This window comes from Canis aureus, chromosome 11, assembly GCF_053574225.1.
Source record: "Canis aureus isolate CA01 chromosome 11, VMU_Caureus_v.1.0, whole genome shotgun sequence".
NCBI classification, from domain to species: domain Eukaryota; kingdom Metazoa; phylum Chordata; class Mammalia; order Carnivora; family Canidae; genus Canis; species Canis aureus.
The window spans coordinates 71,416,383-71,436,756 of record NC_135621.1 but is presented as its reverse complement, the minus strand read 5'-3'; the positions used below and the strand labels follow the sequence as shown (position 1 = coordinate 71,436,756).

General features: G+C 36.5%; 1 protein-coding gene across 2 annotated transcripts in view; it reads right to left on the bottom strand.

Moving 5' to 3' along the window:
* The window catches only part of GMCL1 (germ cell-less 1, spermatogenesis associated), a 60,753-nt gene that overhangs the window by 22,969 nt on the left and 17,410 nt on the right, over positions 1-20,374 (bottom strand). For both annotated transcript variants that reach the window (XM_077915744.1, XM_077915743.1), the window contains exons 8-11: positions 19,305-19,395; positions 15,091-15,228; positions 5,822-5,891; positions 2,795-2,870 (exon numbers count right to left, since the gene is read on the bottom strand). In XM_077915744.1, the coding sequence (XP_077771870.1) occupies positions 2,795-2,870; positions 5,822-5,891; positions 15,091-15,228; positions 19,305-19,395 (375 nt within the window). The remainder of the gene's footprint in view (positions 1-2,794; positions 2,871-5,821; positions 5,892-15,090; positions 15,229-19,304; positions 19,396-20,374) is intronic.

Here is a 20,374-nt window from a genome sequence, read left to right as displayed (position 1 = left end):
GAATTCCTTGGAAAGGAGAAAGTCTGGGGATGAAAATCAAAGAGTTCAGCTTGGGACTATTTTATTCAAGATGCTACTAGGATTCTAAGAAAGGTATCAAGTGAGTAGCTATATATATGAATCTGGAGTTAGAAGTCATCAGTGTGAAGTCATTTGAACTAGGTGAGATTCCTTTGGAGTGAGCTTAGACAGGGAAGAAGTCCCAAGTACAGAGCCTCTAGTCATACCAACATTTGTTGAGAAAGAGAAGGATCTAGGCGAAGACTTGGAAGGAATAGCCAAATAAATTGGGAAGAAAACCAGCAGAATATGCTGTCCCAAAAGTGAAATGGAGAAAATCTCCAAGAAAGAGTGACTGCAGATGTGTCATGCTGCCAAGAGCTTCTGGAAGACTAAAAACTACCTACCTCACTTGGCAATGTGGAAATCACTGGTGACAACAACATGGCAGTTTCACTGGAATTTACTGTGATAAATGAATTGGAGTGAATTCAAGAGAGCATCAGAAAAACGGAAATATAGACAAATATGAGCAACTTTTTTCAATGAGTTTTTTGCTTTCGAGAGATACAGAGACATGGAGTGGTAGCTAGAGAAGAATGTGGGGTCAGGGTGTGGTTCCAGATGGGCGGTGGTATGGTATATTGAATGCTCAATGAGAATGACCCAGTAGAAGAGAAAATGATCCTGATGCAGGAGAGGCAGGTGATAACTGAAGGAGCAACGCCTCTGAATAGGTAAGAAGGGATGGTGGAGTTTGCCATGAGGGGAGGGGATGGACTAGATGGATAGAAGCAGATGGTTCATCCATTCTAATACGAGGAAAAGCAGAGCGCATAGCTATAGCTGCAGACAGATCACCAGAACTGTTCGGCAAGAGGATGTGTAGATTCTCCACCTATTGCTTTTATTTTCTGATGGAGGAAATAAGGTTATAGGTAAGAATGAGACAGATAGCACTGCCCCTTTTAAAGAAGGTCTGACAGGTACTCAAAGAATGACAGGATAAATTCAATAGGTAAATATAGGAGGGTCACCATGCAGCACCTGAAGTTTAGTTACAAACATTCAAGTGAAACCTGGTGGGGTACAGTTTTTCTTTAGTCATATCCATCTATTTGAAAGCAGGAATGGAGTACATGGCAAATCAGGATTTAATAAGAATTGGGGTTTAGCCAGCTGAGCCTGACAGAGTGAAAAGGGAAGTTAGGAGTATTAACCAGGAACCAATTTTAAGATGGAACATAAAATGTAAGTAAAGAAAGAAGTAGGGATGTGATGAGAGGGTAATGGGAAAAAAGGTAGTAAGAATAATGTATTATACATCCCAGTGGAGTTAAAAAATTGTTGGGAGTCCAGGTTCTAGAAAGAGAGTGCTAGAAAGATAATAGAAGTGGAATCTGAAAATGGTATGCTTGAAATGGCAATTTTGAAGGGGGTGTATTGTTTAGTAAAGCAAAAAGTGAAGATATGCTTCTTCCAGAAAATGGGTGCTGGAGGTAGGGTAGAGCTAAGATCACTGTGGGGACAAAGGTCAGGGAATAGAGACACTGAAATCACCAAGACTGACAACAAGAACAGTGATAAATATGGAGAGCCCAGTGAATGATGCTATTCAGTGGTGTAGAGTATTGAGTGGTGTAGTAGAAGCATGTGCTTCAAAGGAGCTGTGGTTCAGTGAGGGAGGGAGTTGTGGAAGTAGCAACAAGGAAGACTAAGGAGTAAAGAAGACACCTACCTATTCCCCTTTCATATGCTACTAATATTTATCACAATTATTGAATGTAAACTTAATTAATGTCTAAAAACAAGAAAAGTTAAAATGAGGGAAACTTTGGGAGAAAAATAACTGAATGCTTATCTAAATTAGACTGATTTATTATTATCTTTTAGAAGAGGGATGGGCAGAGGGAGAGGGAGAGAAAGAACCTATAGCAGTCTCCATGCCCAGTGCGTGAGTCCATTGCGAAGCCTGATCCCACAACCCTGGGATCATGACCTGAGCTGAAATCAACAGTCGGATGCTTAACCAACTGAGCCACCCAGACAACCCAGGCTGAATTATTTTTTAAGATGAAAATTACAGGGATCCCTGGGTGGCTCAGCGGTTTGGTGCCTGCCTTCAGCCCAAGGCATGATCCTGGAGTCCTGGGATTGGGTCCTGCATCGGGCTCCCTGCATAGAGCCTGCTCCTCCTCTGCCTGTCTCTGCCTCTGCCTCTCTCTCTCTCTCTCTCTGCGTCTGTCATGAATAAATAAATAAATTTTAAAAAAAGATGGAAATTACAATTAGAGTGGGATTTTAAAAATTGTAGTTCATGTCCCATTAAAATCAATTTAATGAGTCACAATAAGCTTTTTTAAAAAATTAAAAAGAAAATAGGATTTTTGGATACAGTAATAGCATTGTTTCATAATACTTTTGTTTCACTTATATACATTTATATATAGTGGTAATGAATAAAAGAAGTCTAAATGCAGGTAGCAATCAAAGGGTTTGAATGTCTTTGATTTAAGGTAATCATAAAATTTTAAAAATGACTTTTAAGACTATGTAAGAGCTCCCATATAATTTCTTATTTATCTTAATTTCTGGATTGCAGAGGCCTCTTATATCTCTTAGTTAGACACAAAAGGTCTAATCACCACTCCTTGCCCAGGAGACCATGCTACAGAAACTACCAAGAAACTCTTCTGAGGTATGGCAGGTATTGTGATTGTTACACAAAAGTGTATTTTGCACTAGTAGTACAGTAATTTGCATGAGAATATTAAGAGTCATAACCCATACTTACTTCACCATCTTTGGCAAGCTTTCTACCACACCGCATACTATTTCCCTCTAGTTCTTCTTTATTGATTTCTTGAGGCCTAGAAATATACATAAGATGTGAAATCTCATAGAAAATAGGCAACTAATAGTTTAAAAAGAATTAAGTTTAAAAGAAGAGAAAAATTGGCTAATGGATTTAAAAATATCTTTTTGTGGTTACAAAAAAATACAAAAAGCACTGATTAAATCTTGCCCGTTGCCTTTGCTAAATTAAAAAAATTAGTAACTTTAATGTTTTTCTTAGCTCTGACTTTTGGACTACTTTTATTAGGGCTTAGCCAAACCAGAGGGAAAAAAATATCTACAAGAAATTGTTCTCATCAAAAATATAAAACACTGAAAAGTCTAAGTAAAATACGTTAAAATCTATTTAAGATGTGACTTGGTATCATCTACCACTGGACAGTACTTCATACCCCAGCTATCTTTTATGTAGTATAATCATGCAAAGTCAGTATTTAATAGAAGCAGCTATAGAATTGTATCAATTGATCTTTCTTGGTTCCCAAGAAAGCCTTAATCAACTAAGAAAAATACTTTATTTCAAGTTATGATAACAAAAAGCCATGATTAGTTTGGAACCCCAAATGATAGAAATAATATATTCATCATATACAACATTTATTAAGTGCCTAGATATAGATACTAGGGACTTCAATCATCATCAAATTAAAATAGTGAAACAAATATACAAAAAATAAGTAAATGTAAACATGTCCTTGACATCCAAGAGTTCATTCTAGTAGAGATATAAGTAACAATTACAATTATGTGGAGAGAGTTGTGAAGTTAGGGCAGGAAGAGGGCACAGATTTACTGCCTGGGATTAGAGAGGGATCATCACAGAGGAGGTATTATTTGTGCCAAGTGGGAGTTTGTTGAAGTAGAGGTTAGGGGTGGATTCAATGCAGGACAAGGGCACTTCAGGTAGAAGGTCTAGTACGTAAAAAGAATCTAGAGCATAAAAGAATCCCAAATATATGAAGAATTTCATACATCAAGAGTTTAAGATGAGCACGAGAGGAGGCGAAGTGAAAGACATTTGGGATAGACTTGGACAAGCCCCCCAGACTATGCTAATAAGAGTTTTAACTTTTCCTGTAGATCGTAGAGAGTTCCCAGGCATTAGTTCTGTTACTTTGACATTTTTTATTATGAAAAATTTCAAACGTAAAAGTAGATAAAATAGTATAATGAGCTAAATTTTTTCACCATCTAGCTCAATAATTTTGTTTTAGTTTACTCCAAGCCTACTTCTCCCCATATCCCTTCTGGCTGATCATTTTGAGGCTAATCCTCCAGGCATATCCTTTAATCTGTAAATAGTTCAATATAAATTTCTTAAAGACAAGGAATTTTTTTAAATGTTAATATAATATATATCACATATAAATAACAATAGTCCCTATCATTAAATCCTTGGACATATTTAAGCAGGGAAGTGACACAATTATATTTCTGCTTCAGAAAGATTATCTGTTGGCAATGTGGAAGGAAGAACATGAAAGAAAACTGTGGAGGTAGATTTTATTAGATTATAACCTAGCACTCAGGAAATACACGGTCTTCTTCACTTTAGTAACCCTGCAGCAGTAAGCAGATGCTCAGTGTCTATAAAACAGAGCACTTCATTGGGGTGCTATAATCATACATAAACTTCTGAGGGGAGGAAACCCACTTATTCCAGCTCAGTCTTTTGGGTCAGACTCTATGTTCAACTCAGTAAAGATACAGATGAGGAAAATCTTGAAAAATAAGAACACCCAACATCTAAAAACTGAATATACAAAAGAATGAGGATGTCTTTGAAAATATTTCATATATTACAAAATGCTTTGAATCTGAATTCCATTAAATAATTAACTTTCTTTTTTTTGGTTTTTGTTATTTCTTTTTTTTTTTTTTAAGATTTTATTTATTTATTCATGAGAAACACAGACAGGGAGGAGAGAGAGAGAGGCAGAGACACAGGCAGAGGGAGAAGCAGGCTCCATGCAGGGAGCCCGATGTGAGACTCGATCCCGGGTCTCCAGGATCACACCCTGGGCTGAAGGCGGCACTAAACCGCTGAGCCACCCGGGTTGCCTGATTTGTTATTATTTCTATTTCAACAATCTTAGTGTGTTTGTGTAGGATAAGTATGCTGTGAATATATTTGGAAAAAGATGGAATATAAATTATAAAGTAGAAACCAAGAATCCTGGAAAATAACCTCATAATCATTACCATGAGTTTGTATAACACTCTCAGACAGTCACTGTGTGGATAAAACATAACTAGGTCATATATTTTAGCAAGTTTTTTGGTACATGAAAATGTGTTAAATCAGGGGCAAAAAAAAAGTCAAACTTAAGGCCTCTTCCATATATACTCACAGATGGATTGTCTCCTCACATGGCCTATAGCCAAGAAGCTAGTATAAAGATCAAATAATAAATGTGGAAGTACTTCTGTGAACTGCAAAGCACACTGAAAGAATAGATATCTGCTTTTCCTTCAAATGAAAAAAGCACAAAAATATTGTGTGTGTGCGGGGGGGGTCATCTATAACTGGATTATGTTAATTCATTTTAGACTCAGAGATCTTTAAAATACTTCTTAGATAATTAATAAAAAGTACAATATCACAATACTACCACAAATAAGATTAGCTTTACCTATAAAGAAGTATGAAAATCATTCTTTGTGAAACCATTACTCCAAGTAATATTTCAGTATGTTGAAAGAAAATCCTAATATAACACCAGGTGAAACACAGTTTATGAATTATTCAGTTTTTATAAATAAGTAAATGACTATTCAAGCATTTCACTAATTGACCAGAAAGATTATTAATATTGATGTTACATAAATATAAGAATAAAAGCTGATTAATGATCTTTTCCCTACTTTAACACCTCTTGATTTTTCAATATAATAAATGCATTTTAAAATTCATAGCAGGGTTTTTTTGTTTATTATGAACAATGAAATGACCTAACATACTTACCCCACCTCACTGTCTTGTTCTGCCCGGAGCATAGCAAGCCATTGCTGTTTATACACTGAAGACAGCCATTCTAAATATAAAAATAGATAAATGTAAAATAATAATAATATGAAGAACATAAAACATTAAAAAATTTTAAGAACTAGGGGCAGCCCGGTGGCTCAGTGGTTTAGTGCCACCTTCAGCCCGGGGCGTGATCCTGGAGACCCGGGATCGAGTCCCATGTCGGGCTCCCTGCATGGAGCCTGCTTCTCCCTCTCCCTATGTCTCTGCCTCTGTGTCTCTCATGAATAAATAAATAAAATCTTAAAAAAAATTAAGAACTGGATAAAATTGTTACTTTTTTTTTAAAAGATTTTATTTATTCAGGAAAAACACAGAGAGGGGGCAGAGGCAGGCAGAGGGAGAAGTAGGCTCCATGCAGGGAGCCTGATGTGGGACTTGACCCTCAGCCAAAAGCAGACACTCAACCCCTGAGCCGCCCAGGCATCCCAAAATTGTTACATTTCTAAGCTTAAAATAGCAACAACTAGATCTGGCAGTTTAGATTTTACAAATGCTCTTTAACAATATGGCTAGGGCAGCCTGGGTGACTCAGCAGTTTAGTGCCACCTTCGGCCCAGGGCATGATCCTGAGGTCCTGGGATGGAGTCCCACATCAGGATCCCTGCATGGAGCCTGCTTCTCCCTCTGCCTGTGTCTCTGCCCCCTCCCCCATATCTCTCATGAATAAATAAATAAAATATTAAAAAACAAAACAATATGGCTTAATGATTTTTAGTGTGGTAAACGCTATTTTGCTTTGCTTTAAGATGGACTGTACTTAGATTATATGCATTCACATTAGGATTTAAATCTTTAAAGTAGATTTTTGCATTTAATAGTTTCCTTGTCATCGCTCATATTAATTTTTGTGAGAAACATACGCAAAGTACTATTTTGTTTTCATATAATTTTTATAGAAAACTGAATATATATTAATTTATTAAATTATATAAAAATAACAATTAATGGGAGATAAATTATCAGATGAATCATGCATACTCAGTTTCAACTGAGTTTCAACTCAGGTTTCAACCTGGTTTCAACTCAGGTTGTAATCTCAGAGCAGTGAGATATTGAGCCCTGTGACAGTACTGTGTGTGGAGTCTGCTTGATATTCTTTCCCCTTCACCCCCCTCCCACTTGTTATTTCTCACTCTCTAAAATAAATAAATCTTTTAAAAAATAATAATTTTGCCATATTAGATTTAGGTAATTTATTAAAAAGAGATTTTAATTTATTCTAAATGGAATAAAAGTTACAGTTATATCTTTTTTTTTTTAAAAGCGTTTATTTTTAATATTTTTTTTCAATTTTTATTTATTTATGATAGTCACAGAGAGAGAGAGAGAGAGGCAGAGACACAGGCAGAGGGAGAAGCAGGCTCCATGCACCGGGAGCCCGACGTGGGATTCGATCCCGGGTCTCCAGGATCGCGCCCTGGGCCAAAGGCAGGCGCCAAACCGCTGCGCCACCCAGGGATCCCCAGTTATATCTTTAATAAGCATATAATTTTTACCCACAGGTCTATGTAAACTGAAATTTTAGTTAAAATTTATTAAAAATATAGATAGAACTGGCTTAGTACCATACTTATTTTTGTTTTTATTATATTCCCAACCAAAGAACAGATTTTCTGTTTTTTTTAAGTTAAATGATTTTTCAATCTCTATTAGAAGAATGTAAACCCTACTGTGATTAAAATCCACATTTCACTTCATAAGTCTTTTAAAATAAAGGTATCCAGATGACTTGCACTGTTTATTGGTATCTTCCCTTAAAACTCTATAAATACACTTTAACAAACAGTGTATATTCTCATTCATTTGGGGAATATAAATAATAGTGAAAGGGAATATAAGGGAAGGGAGAAGAAATGTGTGGGAAATATCAGAAAGGGAGAACATAAAGACTCGTAACTCTGGGAAATGAACTAGGGGTGGTGGAAGGGGAGGAGGGCGGGGGGTGGGGGTGAATGGGTGACGGGCACTGAGGGGGACACTTGACGGGATGAGCACTGGGTGTTATTCTGTATGTTGGTAAACTGAACACCAATAAAAAATTAATTTATTAAAAAAATAAAAAATAAAAAATAAAAAAATACACTTTGAATGTTTCGTTCTGTCAAAATATTCTTGTTATTATGCAGAATAACTACTAAATATCTAGGCCACATATAATTTGTTTTCAGTAGGTAAAGACTAGTAAAGTTTATGTGAGTCAGTATAAATGCATACATATTGTGTATTTTATTTGCAATGCATTCTGATTTTTAAATTCTGTTCTAATGTATTTTTTTTTATAAAGTTCTACAACTTGGAATAAATTGTAAGACTTGATTTTTTTTATTTATTTATGATAGTCACACAGAGAGAGAGAGAGAGACAGAGACATAGGCAGAGGGAGAAGCAGGCTCCATACACTGGGAGCCCGACGTGGGATTCGATCCCGGGTCTCCAGGATCGCGCCCTGGGCCAAAGGCAGGCACTAAACCGCTGCGCCACCCAGGGATCCCTAATGTATTTTATAAGAAAAAAGGAGCTGATCTTTTCTCGTTAAAATAGATTTCTTAATTCACTGATAGTTATGCCTCTAAGATAAAATGCATTGATCTAGGGATGTAGAATATGGTTTTCATGATTCATTTATAAAACTGGAATGAAAAGGTTACACATAAATATTGATATTCTCAAATATCATGTAAGATACAGCATGTGAAAAGGTTTTAAAATTCAATTTTAAAATTTAAAGTTTTGGGCAGCCAGGTGGCTCAGTTGTTTCGTGCTGCCTTCAGCCTAGGACCTGATCCTGGAGTCCCAGAATCAGGTCCCACGTCGGGCTCCCTGCATGGAGCCTGCTTCTCCCTCTGCCTGTGTCTCTGCCTCTCTCTCTCTCATGAATAAATAAAATCTTTAAAAAATAAATAAATAAAATTTAAATTTCTCACAACCCTGTGGAGCCTGGGTGGCTGAGTCAGTTAAGTGTCCAACTCTTTTTTTTTTTTTTTTTTTAAAGATTTATTTTATTTGAGAGAGAGAGAAAGAGGATCTTAATGCTAGGCATGGAGCCAAGATGGGCCTAATCCTAGGACCCCAAAATCATGACCTGAGCAGAAATGAAGAGTCATGCTCAACTGGCTGAGCCACCCAGGTGCCCCAAGCCTCCGACTTAATCTCAGCTCAGGTCATCATGATCTCAGGGCCGTGAAAATTGAGCCTGCATAAGATTCTCTCTCTCTCCCTTGGAGCCTCCTTGCCCCTACTCTCTTTCTCTCTAAAAACATAAAATTTTCACCTTTCAATAATCTCCTTTAAAACCAAAAGCACCAAAGAAAAAAAAAATTCGAAACCAAACACCCCAAAAAACCAAAAACCACTTCAACAAATTAAAAACATGGGTACATAGTTCTGTCTCTCCTTTCTTGTCTTACTTTAAACAAGTAAAAAGTCAAACTAGAAATCTTTCTAGTCACTGGTAGTTTACCCTGTAGCCCAAAAATAAGTCCATAGAACAGTAAGTTCAAATGCAATGTTGGAAAAAAAAAAAAAAAAAAAGAATCCCTGCTAAAATGAGTTTGAGAACATGGGATGAAAATAATTAAGACAGGTTCATCTTTATATCGTTTTTAATACAATTATATGCAGTCCTGTCTCCAAAAGGTAGATATACTACAGAGTTTGCCAGAATCCTTTTTAGCAGTTAGTATTCACTTTTTTTTTTTTTTTTTTTAAATTTATGATAGTCACAGAGAGAGAGAGAGGCAGAGACACAGGCAGAGGGAGAAGCAGGCTCCATGCACTGGGAGCCCGATATGGGATTCGATCCCGGGTCTCTTTTTTTTTTTTTAATTTTTATTTATTTATGATAGTCCCAGAGAGAGAGAGAGAGAGAGAGATAGGCAGAGACATAGGCAGAGGGAGAAGCAGGCTCCATGCACCGGGAGCCTGATGTGGGATTCGATCCCCGGTCTCCAGGATCGCGCCCTGGGCCAAAGGCAGGTGCCAAACCGCTGCGCCACCCAGGGATCCCAGCAGAGTTAGTATTCAATGCAAAGATTCCTTTAAGAAACTTCCATCCAGGAAAATAATCTTAAATACTTATTTTAAATGTTGTTAGACCAAAGCCCCATACAAAAGCTCAAAATGGGCGTTAACAAGGTGCCATCTGACTGTGCCTTGGACTCAGCTACAGATCTAGCATATAGTAATTCTGAATGTAAACAGAGTATTTTTCCAACAGAATAGATGAGATAAGTCAGATAAATTTAGATTACTTCTCTTGTCTTACACAAAGGATATGGTACAAAGGGTCTCCAAAAGCATAATATTTTAAAATCTAATGTCTTAGCCTTACAAATTTTAAAAAAACAAACAAATAAAGGATGCCTGGGTGGTTTGGTTTAAGTGTCTGTTGACTTCAGCTTGGTCTCCAGGTGGGTTCACACTGGGTGTGGAACCTACTTAGGATTCTCTCTCCCTCTTTTTGCCCCTCTCCCCTTTTTAGACAAACAAAATAAAAAAGATATGTTCCTAATTTACTCAGTATTTTATTACTTAAGTGAAAGAAAAGGTGTATTTTTCAGGTATATACACACAAAAAAATTTACTTATAATCAGTAAAGTTTATAGCAAAAAACAGCCTACAAGTTGAACTGCTATACAAAACACTTAAGTCAGATGTAGATCGTGAAGACCAAAGGTTTACATAATAAAAAAATTCCCATATGGACAAATAAGAGTATTTTGAATAGAGCATCTAGGTATGAAGTATCAGTAACACTATGGAAAAGTCTGACTTTTAAATAACCAGTAAGAGTGAAAACAATATGATTACAGAACAAGAAAGACGTGGGGCTGCATTTGAGCTGTGCTTCTCACTAGCTGTATGGCAGGACAATTATACTTTACTTCGTCTGTAAATGGGGACAACTACCTTGATGAATTTCAAAGTTATGTTACAAAATAGACATTAAATGCAGTATCTGGCATACACAGAATACTTTGAAGAATCTACATATATTTGCTTACTTTTCCCCATCCTCTCCCTTTACAGTTTTTAGGTTAGCAGCTAGAAATGAAATTTGAGAGTGTAAATGCACGATTAGGCCATATGTAAATCAGTATGTTTTAGAAAACAATTTTAGTTTTCACAGAGTGCCTACTACTTGTCAATCAGTGCCCTATGTACTAGAAGGAAAAGGTTGTAAAACCTATGGGCCTCACAGTTCAACAAGAACACAGATACATTCTGCACTTAGGTCATCTAGCAAACGATGACAACGTCTTAATCAAGGGAATGCCTTGGGTAAAGGAAGGTGGTGATTTTGAGAACTATCTATGAAAATATCTACAGGGCTTGGTGAATGGATGTGGAGGAAAGAGTTTTAGGAGGAGTGTAGGCTGACTTCCAGGAATTTGTCTTTTTCGTAAGGCTGGGCTATTTATTAATGGTGTTAATGATTAATAGGAACACAGAAAGAAAAAAAGCAGGCAGGGATTGGGGCTGAAGAAGAAATTTAAGTACTGTTTTGAACAGATGGCCGGAAGCAATTTATAGATGGCAAGACAGCAGTTGAATATCGAAGTATGAAATTCAGGGGAGAGGTCAGAACTGGAATCTTTTAATAAATCATATGAACAAAGAATATTACTCTGGGAGAATGAAAAAATCAATGGGTCAAAAGTATTCTCAGGAAGTTAAGAAGTAGGCAGACTAAGAGACACTTACAAAAGAAAAAGAGAAGGAATGGTTAGAGAAATAGGAAAAGACTCAGGAAAGAACAGCATTTCTAAACCATGGGAGTACAGTAGGGAATTTCAAGAAAAAAACAAACAAACCATAACATAAAATGCTAAGTAGGCTAAATGAGGCCAGTAGACTTTGCAAACAGAACAACCCTAACTTTTGCTAGAAGGTCTGAGTGAAACAGTGAGGGCAAGGGACAGACTGCAGAGTGCTGAGAAATTACTAAAAGGAAGGAGACAGCATCTGAAGAAGGGGGCTTAGAAGGTTGCTTTGTAGGGGAGGGAGCAGCGTCAAGGGAAGCTTTCTGGTCTTGTTTTGTAATAAGAGATTTGACCATATTTTAAAGGCTAAGGTAGAGTAGGGAGGGCAAAGGCTGAAGATACAATTTAAATGATAAGGTTTAATTTCAGAACAAACAGGAAGTGATAAGATCATGACATGAACAGAGCAGGAGGTTGGCTTGACAGGGAGGGAGCACCTCAACTGCAAGACAGGAAGACAGGTGAGGAAGAATAGGAATTGAACAAGTTATTACCTGATTACCCCAAATTTATATTAAAAAAAAAAACAACAGAATTCCCATACTGACTGGGAGGTGACTGATAGGAAGATTGAACAGAATGGCAGAGGTCTAATACAATTAATGAAGTAAATGAAAAAGAGAGTGGCCAAAGTGACCAAATAAATGCAGCGTAAGAAGTCCCAAAGTGCAAGCTTAGTGTTGAAATGTGAATTTGTAGTGCACCAGTACAAAATTGGTAAAAAAACCTCTGTAGCAATACTCCTCTGAGAACTGCTACAGACCCTTCTCCCAGGGACTGAATACTCAGTGGAACCCAGAGCTCAAATGCTATAGAAACAAAATTTAATTTAGTTTTAGGATTTTGCCAAGTGGAAGGACACAAAGGTGAAGGCAACTGTTGAGAGAGAGTAGTTCAGATGATCAATCATGAAATCCAGGCCCTAAAAAGGAAGGAGGTTTGAAAGCCTGGTAGAAAATGGAGGGCTTAAAATGGACTGGAAATCAAGTAACAGTATAAAAGGAAATGAAGCTATGAACACGCTATACGGTTGGTTATACGTGGCCTGAAAACTACTTGATTTCCGATGCTGAGCAATTCTGGGTTTCAAGGTTCACGGTATTTCTGTGGATGGTGAGTGTCCAATGATCACAAAACATGTTACTGTGGTGGAGGTCCAATTAGTCGGAGGCCAGGGAACGGAATAGAATGATCATTTAAGTACATTATGTGACTGGGCAGACGTGGAAAGGTAAATCCAGTGTCTTCAGTGAATGCGGAAGAATGATAGGGTCAAGAAAGTATAGAGGGTGAGTTAGATGCTATGCAGTAATAGTTTCGGAAAGGGCACTGAGGGACTAGGACCATGAACGTCTGGCCTCCTATTCCTATATTTTCAGGGTGTTTTAACTGACAGAAAGTCCTCTAGAGAGAGAATATAGTGCCTTCTAGGAGAGTTAAATAAATGGAGAGAAGTGATGGAAGACATGAGAGTTTGTTGACCTGGGTCCCAGAGTACATAATGTAAAGGTCTGGGAGGAATGGTAACAAGATAGATCAGATGTACCAAGGAGGGCTAAGGCAGGACAGTAAAAGTATACAGTAAGACAGTTTTTTTTTTTAAGATTTTATTTATTTATTCATGAGAATACACAGAGAGGAGAGAGAGAGAGAGAGAGAGAGAGAGAGAGGCAGAGACACAGGCAGAGGGAGAAGCAGGCTTCATGCAGGGAGCCTGCTTCTCTCTCTCTCTGCCTCTCTCTCTGTATCTCTCATTCATAAATAAATAAAATCTTTAAAAAAATAAAAATAAAAAATAAATAAAATGGAACATTCTAAAGTAAAGAAAAAGCCCTCTACTGTGATTTTAGGTCTGGAAAAAATGGCTGAAATCTGGTCAGAAATGTGGAATCTAAATTATTTTCAACTTTATACTGAATAAAACATGTCAGACTAAAATACTTTCACCCACCTTATATTCAAAGAATATAAAGCTTACGCATGTGCATCATAGATACACCTACACTGAATTACTTCAGAACAGACTTTTTTCCACTTCTTTCAAAACTCATCTCTGACAAGCCTTGAAAGGAAGTACAGTTAAGAGTGTAATTGGCCCTAGCATCTAGTATTACACCTCTCTAGGGCCTGGCATAGAACACACATGAGAACTATTAGAGATCTGCTATATTACAGGGAACATAATCTTCATAGAAACTGTCACTGGAAAAAAAAAATACCACAACCATGCAAATGTAATATGCAGCCTTTTATCTTGGCTTCCTAAAATTACTACTATAAAAACAATTTATACAAAATTAACAGAAAAAGTGTCTATAAACCTGCTAGAGTGATTTTATAAAAATGTGTTACTTTCAAATAGACCAGAAGTGTTAACTGTAGGTTTACTTTCCATTTAATACCTAACTATAGATTTTGAGAACAATTTAAATCCATAAACATACATCTATATTAAAAATTGAGCTATCAAAAACAATATAACTTTTTAGACAAATCTATAACTAATTATTAATGTTCACAAATTTAGAAATAAATCTTCAAATTCTATTTCCTATTTTTTATATGCATATATAGTACTAAGCTAAATCTCACATAAGCACTAGAGACTTAGAAAATCAAATCTGTAATTGTTTAACAAACTTAAATTATTATAATTAGCAAAGATATTACATTTGCTTTGACATAAGGTTTAAGACTAGAATAAGAAAAAAAGCAAATTTAAGGAGTATTAATAATAAAAGCAGTAATGATCTTTAAATGATACTTTAGGGATGCCTGGGTGGCTCAGCGGTTGCGCACCTGCCTTTGGGCACCTGCCTTCGGCTCGAGTCATGATCCCAGGATCCGGGATCGAGTCCCACCATCGGGCTCCCTGCGAGGAGCCTGCTTCTCCCTCTGCCTCTCTCTCTCTCAGTCTATGTCTCTCATGAATAAACAAATAAATACATCTTAAAAACAAGCAAACAAACTTCATTTACAGTATACTTCAAAACTCATTTTTAAAAGTCTGGTCTAAAATAGTGCATTAGTTAAATTAAAGAACATCCATATTAATAAAAATTTTAGTATATATTATATATTTTTGTTTTTGTTTTAATGTGTATATATTAATAAAGAGGACTAGAAGAAATTCACCAAGATATTAACCCTAGATAATAGGATTTGTTTCTTTTTCCTCATATTTAAAAAAACAACACAAAACAAAACTGTAACAGAAAACGAGAGTCCTTTAAATAGTCTGGATTGTGCTAAGTGATATGGGAAAATACTCACTATAAAATGTGGACACAGAAAATTACCTATATAATATGATTTCACTTTGGTACAAAAGTGTGTCTCTTAATGGGATTAAGGTTAATTTCTATTCTCTTTATTATTCTTTTTTACAACATAATCAGAAAGATATTACTTAAAATCATAATTTTGTCATGTTCTCTTACCTGAAGGTACCAAAGAATCTTGTTCGATAATTCTTGCAGAGGCCAAATCACTGATAATATACTGTAACCTTAAATGTCTGAATACTGACACAAATGGTTTTCCTTGTTCGGTTTCAAGGAAGGTCATACCTTCAAAATCTATAAAAAACAGTTTAAATCAATAGGCATTCTTTTCAAATGTATCTAATTTTATTCCTAAATGTTTTTATGGGCAGGGAGACACAGACACACAGACACATGTATGTCTATCAGAATACAAATAAGCTACTTTACAAAGATTATACACACCTGTGGTGTATGGATAAAAACCTGGGAAAGATTTAGGAAGAAGCCCCAGGAAACTAATTTTGGTCCCAAGTGGCCTTTGGGCTGAGAATTCACTTGTGTACCTTGTTTCTGGAGTTTGGAGCTTCCAGTGCAGCAAGGTTTGGAAAAAGAAGGCTTGAGAATGGTAGTTAGGGTTACGGTCTCTCACCAGAAACCTTCTCTCAGAGACTGAACACTCTAGTGGAACCCAGAGCTCGAATGCCAAACACAGGACATGCATGGGTTTGTCTTTTGGGATTCATCTAATTTATGCTTTAGCTACATGTGATGAACACTACTAGTTAATATGTTAATTCTCTATCATAGTACCAAATAAGATACAAAGACACTATAGCCACAAGGATAGTATTTATTATTAAAACAATTCAAGTTTATGAAGTATGTGAATTTTTTCTTTTAGGGAGAATTTCAGGTTATTTCTAAAAATAGTTGCTCTCAGTTGTATTCAAATGTGCTTTCATATAGAAACTTGTGCAAAAGCCCTAGCCTATTTTCTATTAAAAAGGGATACCCATGTGAGCATACTCTGTGCTGCTATTAAGGATGGAGAAAAAAGTTGAGTTGCTACTGTTATCTATTATGGCTAAAACTATGTTTCACATGGAACACAGTACTGTGAACAAGAAAGTAGATGATGTCCACTAAAATAATTTTTTCCTGAAATCAGCAAAAAGACAGTCTATTTAATGAAAAGTATTTTCATAATTTTCTAATTTTTACCCCATACATTTTTTGTATTCCTTTGGTGTATGCTCAGAGTCAAAGTAAACAAAAAAGCAGTAAATTCATTTTAAAAATTAAGTTAACTTTGCTTACTTATGTGGAGTTAACGTCCTTTTTTTAAGGATAACATTAGTTCTAGTGTTCATATGTTGAATCAAATGTGCCAATTCATGGGCTGTACTATGAATACCATTATGGTCTTACAGATGCCCCATCACATGAACAAGTAATAAAAATCTAATACCTGGAGTGGGCACCTGGGTGGCTCATTCTGTTGAGTGTCTGACTCATGATTTAGGCTTGGATCATGATCTCAGGGTCGTGAGATTAGGCCCAAGTCAGGCTCTATGCTCAGCAGACAATCTGCTTGAGATTCTGTCTCCCTCTCTCTTTAGCCCTCCTTCCCAGTTCATGCACATGCGCACTCTCTCTTAAATAAATCTTAAAAAAAAAAAAATCTAATACTAGATCATCTAGAAATCTGGAAATTATCTCATGAAGCCCTTTTTTCAAGAGTATAGAAAAGATTAGCCAATTTACTTTTGTAAGAATTCATGAATTAAAAATATATTTTAAAGATTGTAGCTGGCCAAGTATAGCCATATTAATTGCACTAGCCAAGTTCAATGGCAGTCCCTATGAATAACTGTGTAGAACAAAGTCTAAATTTCCACTGTTTCTTGTAGTCCTGAGCAATGTATATGAAAAGTCAAATAATAAATAAAACCTAAGAGAAATGTCTCAAAATATAATGGGACAGGGGACTACAAGTGGTTTTTCTGTCCTATTTCCTGAGTCCTCACCACTTTGATAATTTTTTAAAAAGATTTATTTATTTGAGAGAGACTGAGAAAGAGAGTTGGGGGGGAAGGGCAGTGGGAGAGAGAGAATCTCAAGCAGACCACCTGCTAAGCTCAGAGCCTGATGGGGGGGATTGATCCCATGACCCTGAGACATGACCTGAGCCAAAATCAAGAGTCAGACCCTCAACCAATGGAGCCACCCAGGCTCCCCTCTCTTTGATCATTTTAAAACCATATGACATGGGACGCCTGGGTGGCTGAGTGGTTGAGCATCTGCCTTTGGCTCAGGGCGTGATTCCAAGGTCCTGGGATTGAGTGCCACAACAGGCCCCCTGCAGGGAACCTGCTTCTCCCTCTGCCTGTGTCTCTGGCTCTCTCTCCCTGGCTCTCTCTCTCTCTCTCTCTGGCTCTCATGAATTTTTTTTCTTTAAAATAAAAATAAAACTGTATGACATGACCTTAAAAGTCCTCACTGAAACACAAGGCATCATACATTTTGTTTTATGCAATAAGTGTCTCCCTGAAAAGTTATCTAAAACTGTGTACTTCTACACGACTGAGGCCAGAATGAAGAGCGTAGAGGAAAAATCTTAATGGGACTGCTGGAGTTCAAATGAGCATAAGTTTCTGTTGGGATTCACCTAACAGCTCCCCAGTTTCCAGAGTGCCTTTGTCTTTTTAGCTTCTCCAACACCTCCTTAACCTCTTTCAGTTGTTCTCTCTCTCCATTTGGTTTTTTGTTTAAATTTTCTCCTCTATAACTTCTCTAATGCCTCTTTAATTGCCATAATGTAGCTCTAAAGTATAATTTAAAATATAAGTTTAGAATTTTGTTCTTCAAGGCAATCAAGTTAGGTTTTTTTGGTATGGTCCTTTGTATTTTTGGTTCATGAGCTTGACAGGAAAATAACTTATCTGGCTCTGAGTTAGGAAATCTCTCTGTATAAAATAACTTCACAAAATTTATTTAAATAAGACATAAAGAGCACTAGATTTTAAATTAAGAACTTCTACTCATCAAAAGATATCCATAAGAAAGCAAGAAGGCAATCTACAAACTAGAAGATAAATGACAAAGGATTGGTTATCAGGAATAAAGAATGCCTATTGTGTTATTAAGAAAACACAAATATGATATTAAAATAGGAAAAAGAATGGATATTTCACAGAAGAGGAAACATATGGCTAATAAACATGTAAAGAACTGTTCAATCTCCTCAAGGAAATGACAAATTAAGACCACAATATGAAACTGTCCAATAACAACTAAAATCAGATGCTATGTTGTCCAGTGGTGCTAGAGATGGCCTGCACTGGCTTATAAGAGCTGATGGTGTGTATTTCTTAACTCTGCATTCAATGTCAGTGATATCATGTTGGTAGCTTGGAATCAGCCACATTGGGAGAATTTGTATCATGGAAATTTAAAAAACTGCAAATCAGGGATTATTTTTTCAGAGACCACCTTACTAGTACACCACTATGTTACATATATTAAGACATACATGCATAATACAATAACATTTTCTTAAGGGAATAATAAACACAAAATTCAAGATAGTGGTTGGGAAAGTCAGAGGAAACAACAGGAGAGAAGCACAAGTAACTGAAGTTACTAATGTTCTAGTACTTGAAGATTAGTTTGTGGGGGTTCAGTATATTATTAAAAATAAAAAACGTGGCCATCCATGGACCAAAAATGACCATGAACTAATAAGGATTATGATTTATCCACTTCTTTGTACCTAAAAAATTTTTCTCTATTATCTGTTCTAGCAAAGTAAAAAATAAATACACTGCATGTTCCCTCTGTCCCAATAAGAAAGAATTTAATGGCAGCTGATCTTAATGAATTTTAGAACGATTTTCTCTAAGAATCCAACAAAACTTATGAGAACTTATGGAAGTTCTCACTCTGCAAAATGCATGCAACACACACATACCTGTAAAGTTGTGCATGTTCTTTTGGGGTTAGTGATACACTGAGGCCTGTAGATGGGCCCCCCAAGCCCGAGTTAAGAACTGTTGCTTGATAGGGCTAATGTGTTAGGGAAAATTCAATGTAGTCAAATAAAAGATGAATGTAATCACCAAGACCTGTTGGTGATAAAATGGGAAAAATAATAGTTTGGGGGAATCAAACTATGGTGTTAGTTCGAGGGAAAATAATTGTTAATACTTGGCAAGGCATTTTTCTTATTTTTACTTTTCTCAATTTATATTAGGGGCTGATGTAGATAACTGCTTACTGTCCTCACCAGATCTAAAATTCTCTAGGTCTACAAATAAGTTAGAACCTGATTTTAATAAATTTCAATTAAAAAGGCCCAAAAAACAAATTCTCAAAAGTTTCAGGCATACCTTTTCTCCTCTTAGAAAACCAGACATCTGTTTCAGTCAAAAGCTGTTTTAAAGATCCATTCCATGAAGGCACAAGTTGAAGGAACATCCACTTAAATTTAAGAAAAAAATTACAAGATTTCATGTTACAATTTTACATTCAAACTGCTTCCACCTTAAAACATAGTATCTAAAAAATTTAATTTCCAATACATGCAGTTGAAAGAAGTAGAACTATTATGTGATATGCTTACAAGCTTTAAATTCATCATGGCTTTGGACTACCTGGGTGGTTCAATTGGTTAAGCATCTGATTCTTGACTTCAGCTCAAGTCATGATGTCAGGGTTGTGAGATCAAGCCTTGCACTGGGCTCCTCGTTGGATGTGGAGCCTGCTTAAGAATCTCTCTCCCTCTCCCTCTTCCTTTGCCCCTCTGCCCCTCTCTCCCATTCTCCCTCTCTAGGAGAAAAAAAAAATCATCATGGCTTTAATTGTGGTCCAAAGATAAAAACTGGGATCCCTGGGTGGCGCAGCGGTTTGGCGCCTGCCTTTGGCCCAGGGCGTGATCCTGGAGACCCGGGATCGAATCCCACGTCGGGCTCCCGGTGCTTGGAGCCTGCTTCTCCCTCTGCCTATGTCTCTGCCTCTCTCTCTCTCTGTGACTATCATAAATAATAAAAAAAAATTAAAAAAACAAAAAACAAAAAACAAAGATAAAAACTAAAACAGTGTGTGATAAAGAATGATCAAATTCCTAAAAAATATGGCCTCAAACACAGTATAGTTACACAAATTAAAATGGTAAAGGTTGGGCAGCCCAGGTGGCTCAGCGGTTTAGTGCCTGCCTTCGGCCCAGGGCCTGATCCTGGAGTCCCAGGATCGAGTCCCACGTCAGGCTCCCAGCATGGAGTCTGCTCCTCCTACTGTCTGTGTCTCTGCCTCTCTCAAGAATAAATAAAATCTTAAAAAAAAAAAGAGGGAAAGGTTTTATATATGTTACATTAGTCATTTTACACTAATTTATTCTACTCAACTCAATTTTGCAAAATATTGTGTAAAGTTATAAAAACAATCTTAATTATCTAATAAT